Source organism: Mobula hypostoma, chromosome 2, assembly GCF_963921235.1.
Source record: "Mobula hypostoma chromosome 2, sMobHyp1.1, whole genome shotgun sequence".
In the NCBI taxonomy this organism is placed as follows: domain Eukaryota; kingdom Metazoa; phylum Chordata; class Chondrichthyes; order Myliobatiformes; family Myliobatidae; genus Mobula; species Mobula hypostoma.
Window position 1 is genome coordinate 240,818,458 of NC_086098.1, and position 18,645 is coordinate 240,837,102.

General features: G+C 46.1%; 1 protein-coding gene across 2 annotated transcripts in view; it reads left to right on the forward strand.

Annotated features, from left to right (window-relative positions):
• Positions 1-18,645, forward strand: part of smad10a (SMAD family member 10a) — a 112,436-nt gene that overhangs the window by 88,752 nt on the left and 5,039 nt on the right. For both annotated transcript variants that reach the window (XM_063041764.1, XM_063041763.1), the window contains exons 8-12: positions 7,506-7,586; positions 12,117-12,170; positions 14,846-15,029; positions 15,755-15,923; positions 16,650-16,788. In XM_063041764.1, coding sequence (XP_062897834.1) covers positions 7,506-7,586; positions 12,117-12,170; positions 14,846-15,029; positions 15,755-15,923; positions 16,650-16,788 — 627 coding nt within the window. The remainder of the gene's footprint in view (positions 1-7,505; positions 7,587-12,116; positions 12,171-14,845; positions 15,030-15,754; positions 15,924-16,649; positions 16,789-18,645) is intronic.

The following is an 18,645-nucleotide window of genomic DNA, read 5'->3' on the forward strand; positions in this document are numbered from 1 at the left end:
CAATGGGGGACAAGGAAATGGCAGATAAACTGAGTAAGTATTTCGCATCAGATCAGTCTTCACTGTGAAAGACACTAGCAGTGTGCTGGACATTCAAGAGTGTCGGGGATAGAAGTGTGAAATTGCCATTACCAGGGAAAAGCTGCTTGAGGAACTGAAAGGTCTGAAGGTAGATAAGTCACCTGGACCAGATGGTGTACAGCACAGAGTTCTGAAAGAAGTGGCTGAAGAGATTGTGGGGACATTATTAATGAACTTTCAAGAACCAGTTAATTCTGGCATGGTTCCAGAGGAATGGAAAATTGCAAATGTCACTCCACTCTTCAAGAAGAGAGAGGCAGAGGAAAGGAAATTATAGGTCAGTTAGTCTGACCTCGGTAGTTTAGAAGATCTTGGAATCAATTAATAATGATGTGGTTTTGGGGTACTTCGAGGCGCATGATAAAATAGGCTGAAGAGAGCATGGGTTCCTTAAGGGAAGATCTTGCCTGTCAAATCTGTTGGAATTCTTTAAGAATAGCAAGCAGGATAGACAAAGGTGAATCAGTTGTTGATGATGTGTACTTAGATTTTCAGAAGGCCTTTGACAAGGTGCTACACATGAGGCTGCTTAACAAGTTAAGAGCAAGTGGTATTACAAGGAAGATTCTAGTATGGATAAAGCAGTGGATGATTGGAAGGAGGCAAACAGTGGGAATAAAGGAAGCCTTTTCTGGGTGGCTGCCAGTGACTAGCACTGTTCCACAGGGAGCAGTGTTGGGACTGGTTCTTTTTAATGTTATGTCAATGATTTGGATGACAGAATTGACAGCTTTGTGGCCAAGTTTGCGGATAATACAAAGAACGTTGGAGAGACAGGTAGTTTTGAGGAAGTAGAGAGGCTACAGAAGGACAGGATAAATTAGGAGAATGGGCAAAGAAATGGCAGATGGAATAGTGTTGGGAAGTGTATGGCCATGTACTTTGGTGGAAGAAATGAAAAGGTGGACTATTTTCTAAATGAAGAGAAAATTTTAAAATCTGCGGTGCAAAAGGACTTGGGAGTCCTTGTGCAGGATTCCTCAAAAGTTAAGTTGCAGGTTGAGTCTGTGGTGTGGAAGGCAAATGCAATTAATTTCAAGAGGACTAGAATATAAAAGAAAGGATGAGACTTTATAAAGCTCTGGTGAGGCCTCACTTGGAGTATTGTGAGCAGTTTTGAGTCCCTTATGTAAGAAATGATGTGCTGATCTTGGAGAGGGTTCAAAGGAGGTTTACCAAAATGATTCCGGATTGAATGTCTTGTCACGTGAAGAGTGTTTGATAGTACTGGGTCTCTACTCATTAGAATTCAGAAGAATGACGGGTGACCTCATTAACACCTATCAAATGTTGAAAGGCCTCAGTAGAGTGGATGTGGAGAGGATGTTTCCTATGGTGGGGGAGTCGAAGACTAGAGGACACAGCCTCAGAATATAGAGGTGTCCTTTTAGAACAAAGATGAGGAGAAATTTCTTTAGCCAGAGAGTGGTGAATCTGTGGAGGCCAAGTCATTGGGTATATTTAAGGCAGAGTTTGATAGATTCTTGATTAGTCAGGGCATGAAGGGATACTGGGGGAATGCCGGAGATTGGGGCTGAGGGGAAAAAGGATCAGCCATGATGAAGTGGCGGGGCAGACTCGATGGGCTAAATGGCCTAAATATCATCTTGTCTTTGGAAGCCAGAATAAGAAGGTTGCGGGGGGGGGGGTGGGGGGGGGGGAGAACAAGCTGGCAGGTGATGGTGAAACCAGGTTGAGGGGGAAGGAGGAGGATGAAGTGAGAACCTGGAAGGGGTAAAGGGCTGAAGAAGGACCTAATAGGAGAGGACAGTGGACCATGGTAGATAGGGAAAGAGGAGGGGAGGTGATGGGCAGGTGAGGAGAAGAGAAGGGGAACGAGGGTGAACAAAAAAGGTGGGGGCGGTGAAATTACCGGAAGTTGGAGATATTGATGTTCATGCCATCAGGTTGGAGGCTACCCAGACAGAATATGAGGTGTTGCGCCTCCAGTACAAGAGGCCATGAATTTGGCCTCATTATAGCAGTGGGGGAGGCTATGGACAGATATTTCAGAATGAGAATGGGAAGTCGAATTGACGTGGATAATCACTGGTGATCCTGCCTTTTGTGGTGGACAAGGCAAAGGTGCTCAACAAAGTGGTGAGGCAGCACTTTAAGTACTATGTGCAGTTTTGGTCTGTCACCCTTCATAGGAACAGTGTGGCTAAGATGGAAGGAGTGCAGAAAAGGTTTATGAAGATGTTGCCAGGACTGGAGGGCTAGTTCTCCCCTCAGGGAGAAGTTGCCCACGCTAGATCTTCATTCCTTGGAACAAGGAATGAGGGGCAACCTCCTGTCCATTGGAGGCTCCATACCAAGCTCTGTATGTACACCTACAGAATTCGTGTCCCTGGGGCGCCACAGTGGTGTTGCAGTTCGTGTAATGCACAGGCAATCCGGGCTCAATTCCGCTGCTGTCTGTTAGGGGTTATGTTCTTCCTGTGACCGCCTGGGTGCTCCAGTTCCCTCTCAGACTCCAAGGTTTAGGGTGACAGGTTAATAGGGTCACATGCAGGTTAATTGGGGGCACAGGCTCATTGGACCAGAAAGGCCGATAAAGAAAAATATATTCGTAAGAGTCTTTCATGGTATACCAAATCTCCTCGAACTCCTAACAAAGTAGAGCTGCTGCCATGCCTTCTTGGTTGGGGTCAAAGAGGCTGTATCTGTGCTGTATTGCTTTGTGACTGTTAGACACTTAAACCCTCTGCATGTCAGCTCTGTGATACTTAATTATACGCTCAGTGGCCACTTTGTTAGGTACACCTAATGCAAGTATCTAATCAGCCAATCGTGTGGCAGCAACTCAGTGCCGAACAGCATGCAGGCACAGTCACAAGGTTCAGTTGTTGTTCAGACCAAACATCAGAACGGGGAGGAAATGTGATCTCAGTGACTTTGACCATGGAGTGCTTGTTGGAGCCAGACAGTTTATGAGTATCTCATAAAGTGATCTCCTGGGATTTTCATGCACAACAGCCTGTACAGAGTTTACAGAGAATGGTGTGAAAAACAACAAAAGCATCCAGGGAGCGGCAGTTCTGTGGGTGAAAATGCTTTGTTAATGAGAGAGAATGGCTAGACTGCTTCAAGGTGATGGAATGTGACAGTAACTCAAATAACCACACTTTACAACAGTGGTGTGTTGAAAAGCATCTCTGAACACACATGTCGAATCTTGAAGTGGACGGGCTGCAGCAGCAGAAGACCAGACCGGGTTCCACTCCTGTACCTAATAAAATGGCTACTGATTGTATAAACACAGCCTTATGATAACAATCAAACTTTTATCTGTAGTTTATTCTATGTGCAATTCTCCTACACTGTTAGTATCAGGAACTTTGTTCTTGTTACATATAATTGCTATTCTGTAATGTCTCATTCAGTCCGATTTTTGCTTTAGTCACCAAGATATCTTGCTTTGCAGAACGATGTAGTTTCCTGTGCTTATCATCCACTGATTATAGCGGTCTTGTCCAGCACATTCTGTGATTAGTCTGACAAAAATAGCTAACGTAACCATGGCATTGTGGTTAATCCTGGCACAGGGTGACGTGGTGGCGTAGCAGTTAGTGCAGCCTCTTCACAGCGCCAGGTAAAACCGGTCAGGGTTCAGTTCCTGCCACTGTCTGTAAGGATAAACGCGAGGTTCTGCAGATGCTGGAAATCCAGAGCAACATGCACAACGCTGTTGGAACTCAGCAGGTCAGGCAGCAACTGTGGAAATCAATGAACAGTCGACGTTTTGGTCGAGATCCTTCAGGACTGCAAAGGAAGGGGAAAGATGCCGGAATAAAAAGGTGGGAGGGGGAAGAAGGAAGGAGGATAGCTAGAAGTTGATGGGTGAAGCCAGGTGGGTGAGAAAGTAAAAGGGCTGGAGAAGAAGGAATCTGATGGGAGAGGAGAGAAGACCAGGGGAAAAAGAGGAGGGGCACCAGGTGGAGGTGATAGGCAGGTGAGGAGGTAAGAGGCCACATTGGGGAATAGAAGAAGGAGGAAGGAGAAATCGTTGTTCATGCCATCAGTTTGGAGGCTATCCCAGACAGAATTTGAGGTGTTGCTCCTCCAACCTGAGTGGCTTCATTGTGGCAAAAGAGGAGACCACGGACCGATATGTCGTAACGGGAATGGGGATAGGAATTAAAATGTAAGTGGGAAATCCACATTAGGTGAATGGAGTGGAGGTGCTTTACTGCTGAAGTTTATTGTCCAATGCTCATTGATCCTGGGTGGCCCTAGACTGGCTGTGTAAGGACAGCAAGTTTCCATGCCTTAAGGACAACAGTGAACTGCATGGGTTTGCATGACAGTCCAGGAGTCCCAGGTGATGGGGGTCCTTTCTGAGGCACCACTCCTTGAAGGTGTCTTGGATACAGTGGAGGCCAGTACCCAAGACAGAGCTGACTAACAACTTTCTGTAGCTCCTTTCGGTCCTGTGCAGTAGTACCCCCCTCCAGACAGTGATGCAGCCTGTCAGAATGCTCTTCACACTACATTTATAGAGGTTTTCAAGTGTTTTAGTTGACAAACCAATTCTCTTCAAACTCCTAATGAAATATAGCCACTCACACCTTCTTTATAGCTACATTGATAAGTTGGGCTCAAGTTAGATTCCCTCAGATCTTGACACCCAGGAGCCAGGAACTTGAAACTGCTCACTCTCTCCACTTCTGATCTCTCTGTGAGGATTGGTTTGTGTTCCCTTGTCTTACCCCTCCTGAAGTCAGCTCTTTCGTCCTACTGACATTGAGTGCAAAGTTTTTGTTACAACACCACTCAACTAGCTGGTATATCTCACTCCTGTACCCCCTCTCGTTTCCATCTGAGATTCTACCAACAATGGTTGTATTATCAGTAAATTTATAGATGGCATTACCTAACCACACAGTAACGGGGATGGAGGGAGTAGAGCAGTGGGCTAAGCACATACCCCTGAGGTTCACCAGTGTTGATCATCAGTGAGGAGACGGGATTATCACCAGTCCAATGTGGTCTTCTAGTTAGGAATTCGATGATCCATTTGCAGAGGTAGGTACAGAGGCCCAGGTTTTATAGTTTATAGATCAGGTGTGTGGGAATGGTGGTGTTAAATGCTGTGCTATAGTCAATGAATGACATCCTGACGTAGCTGTTTGTATTGTCCAGATGATCTAAGGCCGTATGAAGAGCCACTGAGATTGCGCTTGCCATGGACCTATTGTGGCACTAGGGAAATCGCAGTGGGTCGGGGTCCTTGCTGAGGCAGGAGTTGATTCTAGCCATGACCAACTTCTGAAAGCATTTCTTCACCGTAATTGTGAGTGCTACTGGGCAATAGTCAATAAGGCAGCTCACACTACACTTCTGAGGCACTGGTATAACTGTTGCCCTTTCGAAGCAAGTGGGAACTTCCAACCATGGCAGTGAGAGGTTGCAAGTGTCCTTGAATACTCCCGCTAGTTGGTCGGCACAAGTTTTCAGAGCCTTACCAGGTACTCCATCGGGGCCTGCTAGCTTGAGGTTCACCCCTCTTAAAGACAACCTAATATTGGCCTCTGAGAGAAAGATCACAGGGTCACTGGGTACAGCAGGGATCTTCACAGCTGTAGTTATATTTTCCCTTTCAAAGCAGGCATAGAAGGTGTTGAGCTTATCTGGTAGTGAAGCATCACTGCCGTTCATGCTATTGGGTTTCGTCTTGTAGGATGTAATGTCTTGCAAACCCTGCCAGAGTTGACATGCATCCATTGTCACCTTCAACTTCACTCAGAATTGTTTCTTCACTCTTAGAAAAGCCCTCCACAAGTTATTCCTGGTTTTCTTGTAATGAGTCACCAGTCTTAAATACCAAAGATCGAGCCCTCGGCAGATGACGTACCTCCTGGTTCATCCATGGCTTTTGGTTTGAGAATGTACAGCAAGTTTCCATAGGCATACAGTCATCCATACAGGTTTTAATGAAGTCGGTTTCAACTGCAGCATACTCATCCAGATTCGAAGATGAATCCCTGAATATAGTTCAGTCCACCAATGCAAAGCAGTCCTGTAAGCGTTCCTGTGCTTCCCTTGTCCATACCTTTCTGGTCCTCACTGCTGGTGCTGCAGTCTTCAGTCTCTGCCTATACTCGGGGAGTAGAAGTACAGCCAGGTGCTCAGACTTCCCGAAGTGAGGGAGTGGAATAGCACGGTAAGCACTTGGTGGTGTAACAGTGGTCCAGTGTGTTGTTTGCTCTGGTACAACAAGTGAGTTGTTGATGGTAATTGTTTAGTGAGTTTTTCAAGCTGGCCTGGTTAAAATCCCCAAAAATGATGGTGAAGGTGTCAGGGTGTGCTGTTTGATGCATGTTGATCCTTTTGTTCAGCTCATCTAGAGTCTGTTCGACATTGGTCTGAGGTGGAATGTACACCGCTACCAAAATGATCCCACGGCAGGTAAAATGGACGGAACTTAGTTGCGAGAAATCCCAGGTCTGGTGAGCAGAATTGGGACAGCACTGATACATTTGTACACCAAGAGGACTTGATCATGAGGCATACACGTCCATGTCTGCTTTTGGGAGACTCGACAGTCCTATCCTGACGGTGTATAGTGAACCTGTCGATCTAAATAGCTGCATCCGGTACGGAAGGGGAATTCCGAGAAATAAAGGATGCACGCAGTCCTGATGTCCTTCTGATAAAGCACCCTATCTCTGAGATCATCAATTTTATTTACTAGAGATTGTATGTTTACCAGCAAGACAGTCTGTATTGGGAGTCAGTCGAAAACACGTTTTCTTAAATGTATTGTATCCCTGACCTCAGCCACGTTTCCTACAAGGGATCCGGAGAGAGAGAAGGCCTCAGTCGGCATTGTTTCCATCAGTTTTAAGCAGCGGTAGTTTATTCAAATCCATTAAAATCTTTATTAACTGTACAGACCTTGGAAGTAGTTGTGATTCTCAGCTGCATTGGGCTGTCAGGCAGCATCTATGGAGAGGAATAAATAGTCAGCGTCTTGGCCCCAAACATCGACTGTCAATTTCCCTCCATAGAATCTGCCTGACCCGCTGAGTTCCTCCAGTGTTTTGTGTTGCTCAAGAATTCTTAAAGAGATTAGCTTTGTTTGTCACTTGTACATCAAAACATACAGTGAATTGTGCCATTTGCGACAATAACCTGCAGAGTCCGAGGATGTGCTGGGGGCAGCCCACAAGTGTTGCACTGCTTCCAGCGCCAACAAGGCATGTCCATAACACTCTAATCCTAACCCGTACGTCTTTGGAACGTGGGCCTATGTGGTCATGGGCAGAGTGTACAAACTCATTACAGACTGCAGTGGAAATTGAGCCCCCATCATTGATAGCTGGTGCAGTAAAGTGATGCACTACCTGCTCTTGTGTTTAGCTCTTACTGAAGTCTACCTCGTTAATGGAAGCACCCTACGTGATCTTGTTTTCCTTCAGGTCAGACGTCACAGCCGGGGGTGATACCGTTTCTGCTGCGACATGCTGCCACGACGGCACAGACGCACACAGCGCATAATGGTGAGTGAATTCTGACCTGTCCTGCAGAAGGGTTGCAATCCTCTGGCGCAAAAATACTACAAAGAGATGGTAATTGTTTAAAGGAAACTAAGGGTTTGGTTACTGGAAGAAAGATAATAAATTATGTTTTAATTGTATTTCAGAAGCAAGTGGAATTTAATGCAGGGAAGGTCATGGAGGCTATGGTCCAGGTGCAGGTCAATGGGACTAGGAATTGAATGGAATTGACTTTATTGCTTGCATCCTGGTGTAAAAAATCTTTGTTATGTCTCCATCTAAATGTGCAATGTCCCATTTATAGTCATTTGTAATAAATAGTATGTACAACAGGACAGTCAATATAACATAGAAATACAATTGTATCATTGTTAATTAATCAGCCTGGTGGAAGAAGCTGTCCCAGAGCCTGTTGGTTCTGGCTTTTATGCTGCGGTATCGTTTCCTGGATGGTAGCAACTGTAACAGTTTGTGGTTGGGGTGACTCAGGTCCCCAATGATCCTTCAGACCCTTTTTACACACCTGAATTTGTAAATTTGACACCACTCTGCAGAGTCCTGCGATTGAGGGAAGTACAGTTCCCATACCAGGCAGTGATGCAGCCAGTCAGGATGCTCTCAATTGTGCCCCTGTAGAAAGTTCTTAGGATTTGGGGGCCCATACCAAACTTCTGCAACTGTCTGAGGTGAAAGAGGCACTGTTGTGCTTTTTTTCACCGTACAGACCATGTGAGATCCTCGGTGATGTTTATGCCAAGGAGCTTGAAGCTGTTCACCCTCTCAACCCCAGATCCATTGATATCAATAGGGGTTAGCCTGTCTCCGTTCCTCCTGTAGTTCACAACCAGCTCCCTTGTTTTTGCAACATTGAGGGAGAGGTTGTTTTCTTGACACCACTGTGTCAGGGTGATAACTTCTACTCTGCCTTCCAGGTAGAATTGTAGATCTGCACAGACTAGAGGAGGCATAGGACCTGTTCCTGTGCTCTATGACTATGACTCTAAGTGTGTGGTGTTGCACTTTGGGAGGACAGACCAGGGTAGAACATACACAATGAGCAGTGGGGCACTGAGGAGTGTTGTAGAACAGAGAATACAGGTCTATAATTCCTTGAAAGTGGTGTCGCAGGTAGACAGGGCTGTAAAGAAAGCTTTTGTCACGTTGGCCTTCATAAATCATTGTATGAGTACAGGAGTTGAGATGTTCTGTTGAAATTGTATAAAACGTTGGTGAGGCCTAATTTATTTATTTATTGAGATACAGTGTGCTATATGCTCCTCCAGCCCTTCAAGCTATGACGTCCAGCAACCCTCCGATTTTTAACCCTAGCCTAATCATGGGAGGATTTACAATGACCAATTAACCTACCAACCGGTGCACCTCTGGATTGTGGGGGGAAACTGGAGGACCCAGAAGAAATCCACACAGTCACGGAAGAGCGAACAAGCTCTTTCCAGACAGTGACGGGATTTGGACCAGGGTCACTAGTACTGTAAAATGTTGTGCTAACTACTACCATGCCACCCCAAAATTGAGTATTGTGTGCAGTTTTGGTTACTTAACAACATGAAGAATATGAATAAAATTGAAAGAGTACAGAGAGATGAGAGTACCGAGGAAGGAATTCAGCACCACACCAGGCTCTGGCTGAACTGTGGCCTCCGTTGGTACTGTGCGGTATCAGTGCTCTTAAACTCGAAACCCACTCAGACTTTGATAATCGCCTGCTTTAATATACATTATATTCACATTTTATGCAATTCTTGTCTAACAACCTCTGACCCATCAGCAGGAGGTACCGTAGCATTGGGGCAAGAACTGTTGGGATGGGAAACAGCTTCCTCCCCCAGTCTATAAGACTACTGAACTCCCTGTCTCCACCCAGGTCTCATAGCGTATAAAGTACCAGTAGCATTTTACTGTGTACTTTCTAACTTGTATCATATATGCAGCTTATTATTTGTTAATTTATTTGTGCTAATATTACTTTGAGTTGTGTGTGAGTTACATGTACTGTGTTCTGCACCTTGATCCAGAGGAACATTGTTTCATTTGATAGTCCACGTGTGCATAGTTGAATGACAGTAAACAGAAGGTGAACTTGAACTCAGTTAAAATAAATAGGTTTGAGCTGGCATTTCAAAGTATCATCTGAATCTGTATCCCTTATAGTTTTAGGTATTGGGCTTCACAGTTTAGGAGCGTAGTTTTTAAGAAAGAAGCTGGCCTGCCATTTATCTTTTGAGGAAGATTCTGATTCTGAATAAAGTGCAAGAGCTGCAGATAATGTGCAGACCAGGCAGACACTGTTGTGCATCTTGGGCTGGAGGAAGGTTGTTTCATTTGGCCTTGTACACGTGTACTGAACTTGAACACTGTGTTAAAACCTGTTCAGTTGTGTCACGAAAGCCATAAGGTATAGGCCAATTGGCCCACTGAGTCTCCTCTGCCATTCCATCATGGCTGATTCATTATCCCTCTCAACCCCATTTTCCTGTCTTCTCCCTGTAACCTTGATACCCTGATTAATCAAGAAACTATCAACCTCCACTTTAAACATACCGATTGACCTGGCCTCCACAACCACCTGTGGCAATGAATTCCACAGATTCACCACGCTCTGGCGAAAGCAATTCCTCCTCATCTCTGTTCGAAAAGGACATCCTTCTATTCTGAGGCTGTGCCCTCTGGTCCTAGACTCCCCCACGATAGGAAGCATCCTCTCCACATCCACCCTGTCTAGGTCTTTCAATATTCGGTAGGTCTCAGTGAGACCCCACTTTATTTCGGACAACTCAGAGTCGGACTGTGGTCGGGCATGGCAGGGAGAGTTTTCTTCCTTCTCCCGTCTGCTTGAGATGTGGGACTTTCGAGAGACTTTGAACTTTTTTACTGTGCTCACGGCCTGTTCTTCATCAAATTATGGTATTGTTGCACCGTTCTAACTATATGTTATAATTATGTGGTTTTTGTTAGTTTTTCAGTCCTGGTCTGTCCTGTGTTTCTGTGATATCACACCGGAGGAATATTGTATCATTTCTTAATGCATGCATTACTAAATGACAATAAAAGAGGACTGTGTGTCAATCTAATCTAATCTAATCTAATCTCCAGCAAGTATAGGCTGAGAGCCATCAGACACCTCGTATGTTAACCCTTTTGTTCCCGGGATAGTTCTCATGAACCTCCTTTGCATCCTGTCTAATGCCAGCACATCCTTTCTTAGATGAGGGACCGAAAACTGCTCACAGCACTCCAGGTGAGGTCTGACCAGTGCCTTCAGTCAGTATCTCCCTCTATTAGAAAGTATCTCAAATTACTATGGAACAATCGTGCTTAAGCCAGTGCTAGCATTTGCCACAAAACAGTTTTTCCTTCATCGATGGGCTTTCAAGTTCAAGTTTATTGTCATTTGACCATACACATATGCAGCTAAATGAATCATCTTTCTTCTGGGGCCAAGGTACAAAACACGGTATATACTGTGTAGTCTTCTCTGACATTCTCCAGCAGAAATCTAGGCTTAGAACGACTTGTCGCAGTGGGGCCTGGGTCCTAGTGCAAGGTTTGGACAATTTAAATGCTGGGTCAGATTGTGTTGGGCACGTGGCCAAGTGGTTAAGGTGTTCGTCTAGTGATTTGAAGGTTGCTGGTTCGAGCCTCAACTGTGGCAGCGTGTTTGTGCCCTTGAACAAGGCACTTAACCACACATTGCTCTAGTGTCTGTGCGAGGAGTGGCGACCCACACAGATTTCCAATCTGCACCATGAAAATGCCTGACGCAGGCCTCTCATGGTCTGAGTCGACGTTCCCCCCCCTCCCCCCAGATGGTCTGGGGGGCTCCTATAACCGTGATGCTAAGGCTGTGAGACTGCTCCCCGCTACTGTGCTTTGTGTCTGTGAACCTTATTGCAATTTACCATGCTAACTTGATGAACTGACTGCCAACGCTTTACGGCTACTTGGGGATTTCAATTTTGGGGCTCAACTTGGTTTGGAATGTTGTTTTCGCTCACTTCTATTGTTGGAATGATTTGTTTTGATTTTTCCCCTCTCTGGGCACTGGGGTTGGTTTTATTTTTTAAAACTGGGTTCTTTCAGGTGCCTTGCTTTGTGACTGCCTGTAAGCAAACAAATCTCAAGGTTGTATAATTCTACATTATTTGAAAATAAATGCACTTTTGAACTTTGATTTAGACACACACAGCTCATGTAGCTATGATAAAGCACAATGTAATCGCAAAATAATATTAACCCAGGTCCTGTGTGTCATGGCCTGAAGACTGATGTTGTCCTGGAACCACGTTTCTGTAAGGATAATAAACACGCAGCAGCTCCTCGTCTCATGCTGGATCAGTCACAGACGTAGTTAACCTGGTTTGTTTTCCAGGGAGTGAACACTGGAGAGCAGTATTGATGGGTTAGCCTTTTAACCTAGCACAGATTAAAGCCAGCGTGCTTGCACTCACTCCACTTCCTCTGCCTCCTTCCCTGGGTATAACAGAAAGTTTATCACAGTTTACTTCATTTCAGGATCTTCGCATCACAATGGAACATCCTATCAGCAACCCATTTCCAACCATCCAGGTAAGAGTGTTCTCAAAATACTCAGCACCCCTCACTGACCTGTGTGTCCTCAGCCCTCTCCGTGGCTAGAGGGACATTGTCTCATTCCACCTGGTTTATCGACAGCCCCGTGAGGTGAATATTAAATTTTCCAGTTTAACTTAACCTAACTTCTCCGTGTTTCTTTCTTGCTCTCAGTTCTCCTGCCACCTCCTGTCACCCAGTATTTTCTACTGTCTGTGCCCCATCCTCTGACCTATCAATCTGATTCCCATCCCCACCAACCTACACCCTCCCCCCCCACAAAAAAAAAGCTCTAGAAAACTTGCCCGCAAGGATATTGATCCTCCCGCAGTTTGGGTGTAACCTGTACACTTTCTACAGGTCTAATCTTCCCCAGAAGAGATCCCAGTGATCCACAAATTCAGAGTCATTCCTCTGCCCCACCTGGAAGCATCTGCTTATCATCCCTCCCATATCGGATTCCATATTATCTTCATTATTTCATCAGATTCCAGCAGCCTCTTGTGTCTCTGCTCATCACAGCAGCCTCTGTCTCTACCTACCCGCTCCTGTCCCCTCACCTGGATCCATCTACCCCCCGTAGCTCTCTCCTTGTCTGTCTCTACCTATCCCCTCCTCTCCCCTCACCTGGCCCCATCTCCTCTTTTAGCTCTCAATTCAATTCTCTACTACACACCAATCACTGTTTCCCAACTCTTACCCTCTCCTCTCCCCTCACCTGGCTCTATCTGTCCGATCATCTCCCTCCTCACCTGGTTCCACCCGTCACCTTCCAGACCCTGCCTCACTCTTCTTTCTTCCCTCTTGATATCGGCCATCTCCCCTCTACACTCTCAGCCCAAAACAGCAGCCATCCATTTCGCTATGCAAATGCTTCTTGACCTGCTGAGTTCCTCCAGAAATTTGTATCTTGTTCCTGATTCCCGTATGCTTTGTGTCTCCAAATAATAAATAACAGCTCCATGTCAGCCTCTCCCCATCCCAATAATCCTATGCTGCCGTCAAATCCTTCTTTTCCTTTCTCCCGTGTTTATCCAGTTTGTTCTTAAGGTGCATCTCAGCTGTACCTTGTGCTGACAAGTTCCATAATCTCTACATTCTCGTTAAAGAGCTTTCTTTCCATCATTAAGACCCCTCCCCCATCACTCCAGTACCCCCAGCACCCAGAACATGCCCTCGTCTCATTGCTACCATCCAGGAGGAAGCACAGGAGCCTGACTCAACGTGTTAGGACCCTATCAGATTTCTGAACGGACAGTGCATCCATTACTAACTGTATTTCTTTTCTCTTGCTCTCTTTTTGCATTACTTACTTAATTTAAAATCGTGATATTTATTTCTCATTTTAATTTATCATTTTTTTTATTATGTATTGCAATGTACTGCTGCCACAAAACAAGTTTTATGACAAATTGTCAGTGATGTTAAGCCTGATTTCCGATTTGAATTTGTGGATTTTTGTCTTTCCCTTGGGGTCTGTCACTTGTCTTGGAACACTTTCTCAGTGTTGATCCTTTCAAGCCCTTTACAAAGAGCAGAAAATGGTGGAAATTCTCAGCAAATCAGTCAGCAGCTATGGATAGAGAGAACTGGACCTTACATTTTAGGAAGGGTGTGGAAGCTTTAGAAAGGGTGCAGAAGAGATTTAGCAGGATGCAGCCTGGGTTGCAGTACATGCCTTATGAGAAAAGGTTGAGTGAGCTTGGGCTTTTCTGTTTGGAGCGAAGAGAGATGAAAGGTGACTTTATAGATGTGTGTAAAATGATGAGGGCATAGTTCAGGGGAACAGCCAGAGACCATTTTCCAGGATGGAAATGGCTAAAATGAGATGGGGTGGTTGGTGGAAAGCATAGAAGGGATGTCAGAGGCAAGTTTTTCTCACACAGAGGGTGGTGGGTGTGTGTGACACCCTGCCAGGGGTGCTGGTAGAGGCAGCTGCATGAGGGACATTTAAGAGACTGAGATGAAAGAGAGGGCTTTGCAGAAAGGAAGCGTTAGATTGATCTTGGAGTAGGAGGTTAAAAGTTCAGCATGATATCGTGGTCCAAAGGGCCATAACTGTTTTCTACTGTTCTATGGTCTTTGTTCTCTCATTGGAAATGGTCAAGGTGAGGCATTCCTGCGGTCCAAGCTTTACCAAGGAGGTAACTTGCGCGATAGTGTGGTGCTATCACAGTGCCAGCGACCCTGCTTTAATTCCTGCTGCTGTCTGCAGCGAGTTTGGACATTCTCCCCTTGACCGTGTGGGTTTCCTCCGGGTGCTCCGGTTTCCTCCCACATTCCAAGATGTACAGGTTTGATGGTTAATTGGTGACATGGGTGGCGTGGCTCACTAGGCCAGAAGGGCCTTTTACCGCGCTGTATCTTTAAGTAAAATAAACTATGGAGGATATTGGATGTGGAATAAGCTGCCATAGGAAGTGGTAGAGGCAGGTAGCATTGGGTTTAAAAGGCATTTGGACAGGTACATGGAAAAGGAAGGTTTAGAGGGATATGGGCCAAACGCAGGAAGATGGGACTAGTTCAGGAAAGTTCCTTGGTCAGCATAGATGAGTTGGGCCTGTTTCCAGGCTGTATAACTGTTGTCAGTAGTGTATGTTCTCTGTTTGGACTAGCTTTCTTTTCCCTGTTCACCTTTGATTGCTCCATCTGCCCCATCCCCTCTTCTGTAGGCCCTGAGTTCTGGTGTTCCATCACCTACTTTGAGATGGATGTGCAGGTGGGGGAGATGTTCAAAGTTCCCTCCAGCTGCCCGGTGGTGACCGTCGATGGCTATGTGGACCCGTCAGGAGGAGATCGCTTCTGCCTCGGTCAGCTTTCAAACGTACATAGGACTGACACCAGTGAGAAGGCCAGGTTAGTGTAACTTCATGCATGGCTGACTCCACCAATTATTAGTCCCAAATCCCATCCTGGATAATGCACCGTGTTGCCTCTTTACATACGGTCACAGAATTACAGCAGGGAAACATCGTCTGTGCCGACCACCAACCACCCACTCACACAGTATAGGTTCAAGGTGAGAGGAAGGAGTTTTAACGGGAATCATTTTATTTCTATCAAGATACAGCACAGTATCCTACCAGGAGATAACGGAGGGTAGAAGCTATCCTTGAATCTGGTGCTATATGCTTCAGGCTTTTGTATCTTCAGCCATTTGGGAAAGGGGAGAAGAGGGTGGAGTGGATGGGGTATTTGATTCTGCTGGGGCTTTACTGAGGCAGGAACAAGTGTAGGCAGAGGCTGGTTTCTGTGATGTGTCCACAACTCTGCACTTTTTTGTGGTTACGTGCAGAGTAGTTGCCTTACCAATCCATTATTCATCCAGACAGAATGCCTACTTTGATGCATTGAAAAAGGTGGTAAGAGTTGTTGTGGATATTCTGAATTTCTTTACCTTCCCGAGTAAGTAGAGGTGTTGGTGCGATTTCTTGGCCGTGACATCAGGGTGGTTGGATCAGGACAGGTGCTTGTGGATGTTCATTCATGAACACGAAGCTCTCACTCCCACTGGATGCGTTTTGAAAGGTACGCCTGAGTGAGCTGAAGCTGAGCACCGTTTCCCTTTGGTGATGTTACAGGCTGCACATTGGCAAAGGAGTCCAGCTGGAGTGTCGGGGTGAGGGCGATGTCTGGATGCGATGCCTGAGCGACCACGCTGTATTCGTGCAAAGCTACTATTTGGATCGAGAGGCGGGGCGGGCACCCGGAGACGCGGTACATAAAATCTATCCTGGCGCGTACATCAAGGTGAGGGGACATCCCGAGAGGAGACCAGAGACTCGCGCGATTCCCGAAGGGACCAGAGGGCTTATGACAGAACTTAGAACACTACAGCACAGTACAGGCCCTGGGGCTCACAATATTGTACCGACCCCTTAACTACTCTAAATGAGTCTAACCCTTCCCTCCTGCTCAGCCCTCCATTTTTCTTTCATCCATCTCTAGTTGCAGAACAGGATAAGGTGCACAATCAAAGTTCAAAGTAAAATTATTATCAAAGCACATACATGTCACCATATACAACCTTGAGATTCACTTTTTTGTGGGGATTCATAGTAAATACAAAGGAACTAATTAGATCAGACAGACAACCAACGTGCAAAAGAGAACAAATTGTGCAAACACAAAATGGGAAAAAAAACACCAAAATAATAAATAAATAAATAAATAATATTGAGTTGTAGAGCCCTTGGAAGTGATACCTATAGGTTGTGGAATCAGTTCAGTGTTGTGGTGAAACTCAACCACCACTAACTCTCTCTGCCTTCCCTCTGAACACCCTTCCAACTCACCGGGACTAGTGTATACAACTACAATAGTTGGCAGAGCTATAATGAGCCGAGGGGCCTGTTCCTGTACAGTATGACTGAATCTGTGACGTTCCAAGCTGAAGACTGGTATATACGTGCATTTGTTCTTTTCTTCTGCCCACCCCACTGATCCACTTTCTGGCCGTCCGCCTCTTCCCCACAGGTGTTTGACTTGCGTCAGTGTCACCGGCAGATGCAGCAACAGGCGGCCACAGCACAGGCGGCCGCGGCGGCACAGGCTGCGGCTGTAGCTGGTAACATCCCAGGGCCCGGATCCGTGGGAGGAATCGCCCCCGCTGTCAGTAAGTAGCCACTTACTCTTGCGCCCTAATGCAATGTCTCTGCAAAAAAAACTCCCCAAAATCTAACTCCCAGCTGAAAACATAAATCAGAAACCCTCTCCTGGGTGTATCGGCGTCCATAAAGAACCATGACTTACTTACATCAAAACCATCATATCTACTGCTCGTTGTGTTGTACATAATTGTCTACAGAGTCTTACAACCATAAGACTAGGAGCAGAATCAGGCCATTTGGCCCACTAAGTCTGCTGTCATTCGATTATGCCCAATTTATTTTCCCTCTCAACTCCGTTCTCCCCATAACCTTTGATACCCTTATTAATGATCTCTCTACCTGCACTTTAACTGCACCCAATGAATTGGCCTGTACAACCATCTGTGGCAGTGAATTCTACAGATTCACCAGTTTATGGCTAAAGAAATTCCTCCTCATCTCCATTCTGAAGAGATGTCCTTGTATTCTGAGGCTGTGCCCTCTGCTTCTAGACTCGCCACTCCAGGAAACATTCTCAAGGCCACTCTGTTTAGGCCTTTCAATGGTTGATAGTTTTCAGTGATATCCCCCCTCCTTCTAGTACTGGCCCCAGAGCCATCAAACACTCCTCATACGTTAACCCCTTCATTCCCGAGATCATTCTTCTAAACCTCCTCTGGACCCTCTGCAATGGCAGAGCACCCTTTCTTAGATACAGGTTTCAAGGGTTTTCCTCATTGACCTTGAGCGGTAGTGGGTCAATGAACGGATCTATCTATTTATTTGTACAGCTTTGCTTACCTTTTATTTTCTTGTATGTTGTTTCCTGGCTCTGCTTGGGGATGTTTCTCGTTGGCGCTTGGTAAAATCGGGATTTTTTTCAGTTAAAAGCAACCCCCACAGAAATGGAAATTGATAACTGAATAATTGGTAGCCAGAGTACGATTTGGCACGGACTAGTTGGGCCAAAGAATATATTCTGATAAACTATAGAGAGTGCAGAAAAGAGGATGCTGGAGGCCTTGAGGCTGGGGACGGTTTTCCCTGGCATGAAAGGGACTGAGGGATGACCTTGGACATAAAATCAGGGGAGGTGCAGACAAGTCCTTTTCCCCAGGTAGGGGAGTCTAAAACTAGACAGCACAGGTTTAAGGAGGACCCCCTCTAAAGTTTCCACATCCTTCCTATAATGAGGTGACCAGAACTGAACACAATCCGTGCAACTGTGGTCGACCCAGGGTTTTATAGAGAGGCACGGAAATAGGTTAGATGTAGGATATGGATCTAGGGTGGGCAAGTGGGTGAGCAAAAAAAAAAGATCTGTATGAAGGAGATGGGCCAGAGGGTCGGTTTCTGTGCTGTACAAAACTCAGGCAAGGGTGACGGTGGCTTTCTGATGAATTCGGGCAGAGTTTGGGGAGGTGGGTGCAACATTAATTAGGCAAAGTTTGGAAGAGAGATTGGGTCTACAGGTAGGGTACATGGTGCAGAGCTTGAAGTGAGGGGTTAGGCTGAGAGGGGAGGGAGGGGGCCAGACGGTGAGGAGGGAGCGAATGGGGCAGACACAGGCTGAGGGGCAAGGGGGAAAGGGAGTCGATAAACAGAGTGGTGCAGGAGCAGACAGTGAGGAAAAGGGGATGGGTTATGTGGTGGGGAGGGGGAGGCGGAGAGGACGGGGAGGTTGGGGAGCAGTGAGGGAGCCGGTGATGGAAGGTGGGGGTGGGGGTTTGAAAGGGCAATGGTGGGGTGTGTCGGGTGGGTAGACGGGGCATACGGTGGTGTCTGTGCATCTGGCCCTGATGTGGGGTCAGTGTGCTGAGCTGGGCAGCAGTTGCCTTCTGTGTTTGGCTCCACGAGTTTATAGAACATAGAATAGTACAGCC